The sequence below is a fragment of the Galeopterus variegatus genome, unplaced genomic scaffold (genome assembly GCF_000696425.1).
Source record: "Galeopterus variegatus unplaced genomic scaffold, G_variegatus-3.0.2 Scaffold1169, whole genome shotgun sequence".
NCBI classification, from domain to species: domain Eukaryota; kingdom Metazoa; phylum Chordata; class Mammalia; order Dermoptera; family Cynocephalidae; genus Galeopterus; species Galeopterus variegatus.
In genome coordinates this window covers 363,327-366,564 of record NW_007727280.1, presented here as the reverse complement: position 1 = coordinate 366,564, position 3,238 = coordinate 363,327, and the positions used below count along the sequence as shown (strand labels likewise).

The following is a 3,238-nucleotide window of genomic DNA, read 5'->3' as shown; positions in this document are numbered from 1 at the left end:
CAGGGCCCTGCGGCCTCTGCCCGGCCGGCCCGTACCTAGGGAGGTCGTGGACGAGACGTGGTTAACGCCGGTGCTTGGGTCGCTGGTCCGCCGCCGGCGCCGCAGCCCCTGGTGCGGCTGCTGCCTTCGCGCTGCCTCGTCCCCCTCCGCCATCTTGTACCGATTTAAAATTAACTCCCACTGACGTCAAACGCCGCCGCCGCTTTATCAACCTCCCGGGAGCCGACGGGGCGGCCGGCGGGTCCTAGCGCCGCTCTCGCCTGCGCCTCTGAGTCCTCTCCCCGCCCCCGTCCCACCCATCGGCTCCCACGCTCCGCCTCCGCCCTCCCTTCCCGCCAGCCGCGCGGTTTTCCTGGCCTTATCCTTCTGGGAGGAATTAGGGAGCCGCTACTGTCTCACCTCCCCACGTCCCTGGGCTCAGTGCCACACCCCCTTAGCGCGGGGCTGGTGTGCATAAACGCAGAAAGGATCTCCGGAGAACTAAATCCCTCCTTCCCGATTCACTTTCCCAATTCTTTTTACATCGCTTCTCTAATGGTTGATTCGTGCCCTGCACGTAAGGTTGCTTTCGCACCCCTTTCCTTCTCTCCTTTTATCCCCACCTCTTCCTTTCCAGCTATTCCCTTCCTCTCCCCCTACGCACCCCCAAGCCGTTGCTTGCACCCTGCTTTTCCTCTTGATCTTTTCTGTCCTAGCACAAGTCCCTAATGTTGCTCCCCCCCCCATCCTATGGTTTGCTTGCATTAGCTCCCCCATCTACTCATGAGACCCTCCCCCTATCTTCTTAACTGCTTACCCTCCTGCTCCTAGCACCTTGCAGGGCCAAGCAAGAAAGCACTCTAATCAGAAATTGAATTGTCGCAGGTCCTTTCCTAACTGTGATGGACTTTCTTGTGGTGATCCAGTGACATCCTGTAGAAAGTTCAGGGCCCTTTTTTGTCAGCCTGTGGGGGTGTCTGTGAAAGATGGTTCCTATTCTCTTGGATTTTTACCACATCACCAGCTGCACTGGAAATTCCTTTTCTCCAGTAAAGACAGATGTCCAATGTCCAAATGGCTGTCTTGTCCAGGTCTTCCATAAGTCTGAAATTCACAGCCTTTCATCCTGCATGATCTCTAGAAAAGGACTGGTGTCATTGATGCTTGCAGAGTACCATTCTAGAGGGGTTGTTGTTGGGCTGTTTGTTTATTCATGTTTTCTGTCTTTGGGGGAAGAAATTTGGAGCTCCTTCTGGACTTTCTAACTCCCTGTATTTTGGTTCGATGCCCCTGAGGCAGCCTAATCAGCTACTTGCTTGATAATGGATTTTCTTTCATAATATCCCTATGCAACATCTATTTAATATTGTGCACAATCTGCTTTTATGCAAGGCATGATTTGGGACATGAGAGAAGATGCAAAGATAAGTATTTTTGCTTTCAAAGACTTAACTTCCATTTAGAATTAGCAGTTAACTTAGCACTGACCATACCCCATCAGGGACCCCCAGAGAGTTAAGGAATATTTCCCAAGGCAGTGCTGCTGGCCGATTGGCCTCCTAACTGATGTCCTTTCTGTTGTTAGACACAGTCTGTGTCATAGGCTACCACTACAATGCCCTGGACAGATCCACACACCTCTTGACTCCAGAAGTTTAGAGAAGCCAAATGCAAGCACAGTCAGAATGAGCATTGGTCCCACGGTCACCTCAAATCCGTATGTTTAAAAAGCCTTCCTCCATTTTCCCCAGTTAGTAACTCCCTCTGCAACTTCTTATCACTGTGAAACCTTGGTATTACTCAAGACTTCTCCCTCTTCTCCCCTTTACACCCAGCAAAACCCATGTGAAGTCAATTCTGACTTTTAACGCTCTCTGCAGCCCACCTCCTCTGCACCCCCTCAGCCTCTTTGATTCAGGCCCTCATCATCTCTCACTAGATTATTGAAACAACCTCCATACTGTTCGCCCTTCTCCTAAGGGTCCTCCACACAGCCACTGGCTTGAGTTTTCTTAGATAGAAATCTGATCATGTGATTTCTCTGCTCAGGATGAAGTCCAAACTCTTTAGAATAGTTGACAAGCCTTTCATGATCTGGGCTCTGCCTACATATGAAGCCTCATTTTTTTACCACTCCATCATTCATTCCTTCATTCTTTCATTTAACAAATGAATCTTGACTCTGTTGTGGGTGCTAAAGAGACAAGTAATGAACAAGACAAACAAAAATGGGTTTCCTTAGTTTTTGTCTCTTTCCACACCCTACACAGTACCTTCTATCATAAGAGAGTGAGCTCTAAGAGCTCAAAGATCTGTCTTGACCAGGTTATATCTCCAGCACCTAGACCAGTGCCTGGTACATAGCAGAGCCTCAATAAATACCTGTGGAGTGAACAAATGCATACATAATGAATGCATGGGTTACAATTCTGATTCTGCCACTGATTCACCTAATGCTTTTAAACCTGCAGGTTCTCGTTTTTTATAACAATATAACAGGATTCTTATGGGATCACATCAAATAATGTATTGAGAGCACTTTCTTGACTGTAAATAACTAACATCTATGGAATGTTTACTCTTCCAGGCACTGTTCAAAGTACTTTACATTTGGTAAATTATTCAATTCTTACAACAATCCTCAGAGGTAAGTGCTATTACTATTCTCATCTTACAGGTGGAAAAACTCGGAGGTAAAATAACCTGCCTAAGTGGCAGGATTGGCATTTGAAGGCAGGCAAACTGGGTGCAGAGCTTATGCTTGTCCCCGCTATGATAGTATTCAGCTTTATAGACTATGAATTTCCGGAGGCCAGACTCCGTAGCTTATCCACAGCAGGTACTCTGGAGTTCTGCCTTCAGTTAATGTAAGCTGTATCAGAAGCTATTTCTGCCAAATCAGCAACTTAAAAAAATTTTAAATGCTATACACAAATGACATCCACAGGCAGTTCACAAAAATAGCTCTAAAATGGACCTTAAACATATGAAAAAATGTTCAGTTTCAGTAAGAGAAAAGCAGATTAAAACAACACTGAGACACAATTTCTCACCCATCAGGTTGGCAAAAATTCAAATGCTTGTGATTACACTCTGTCAGCAAGGATATGGGGAAACAGGTACTCTCATACATTGCTGGTAAGAATGGGAAATGGTATAACCTGTAGGAAAGAATTTGGCAGTGTCCACAAAACCTATGTCGCTTTTACCATTTGGCCCACCAACCTCACTTCTGGGCATTTATCCTCAATATACTACT

The 3,238-nt window shown here is 46.5% G+C and overlaps 1 protein-coding gene across 2 annotated transcripts in view; it reads right to left on the bottom strand.

Annotated features, from left to right (window-relative positions):
• The window catches only part of ATL2 (atlastin GTPase 2), a 63,264-nt gene extending 63,111 nt beyond the window's left edge, over positions 1 to 153 (bottom strand). For both annotated transcript variants that reach the window (XM_008575298.1, XM_008575297.1), the window contains exon 1: positions 36 to 153. In XM_008575298.1, the coding sequence (XP_008573520.1) occupies positions 36 to 153 (118 nt within the window). The remainder of the gene's footprint in view (positions 1 to 35) is intronic.
• Positions 154 to 3,238: the final 3,085 nt, after the last annotated feature.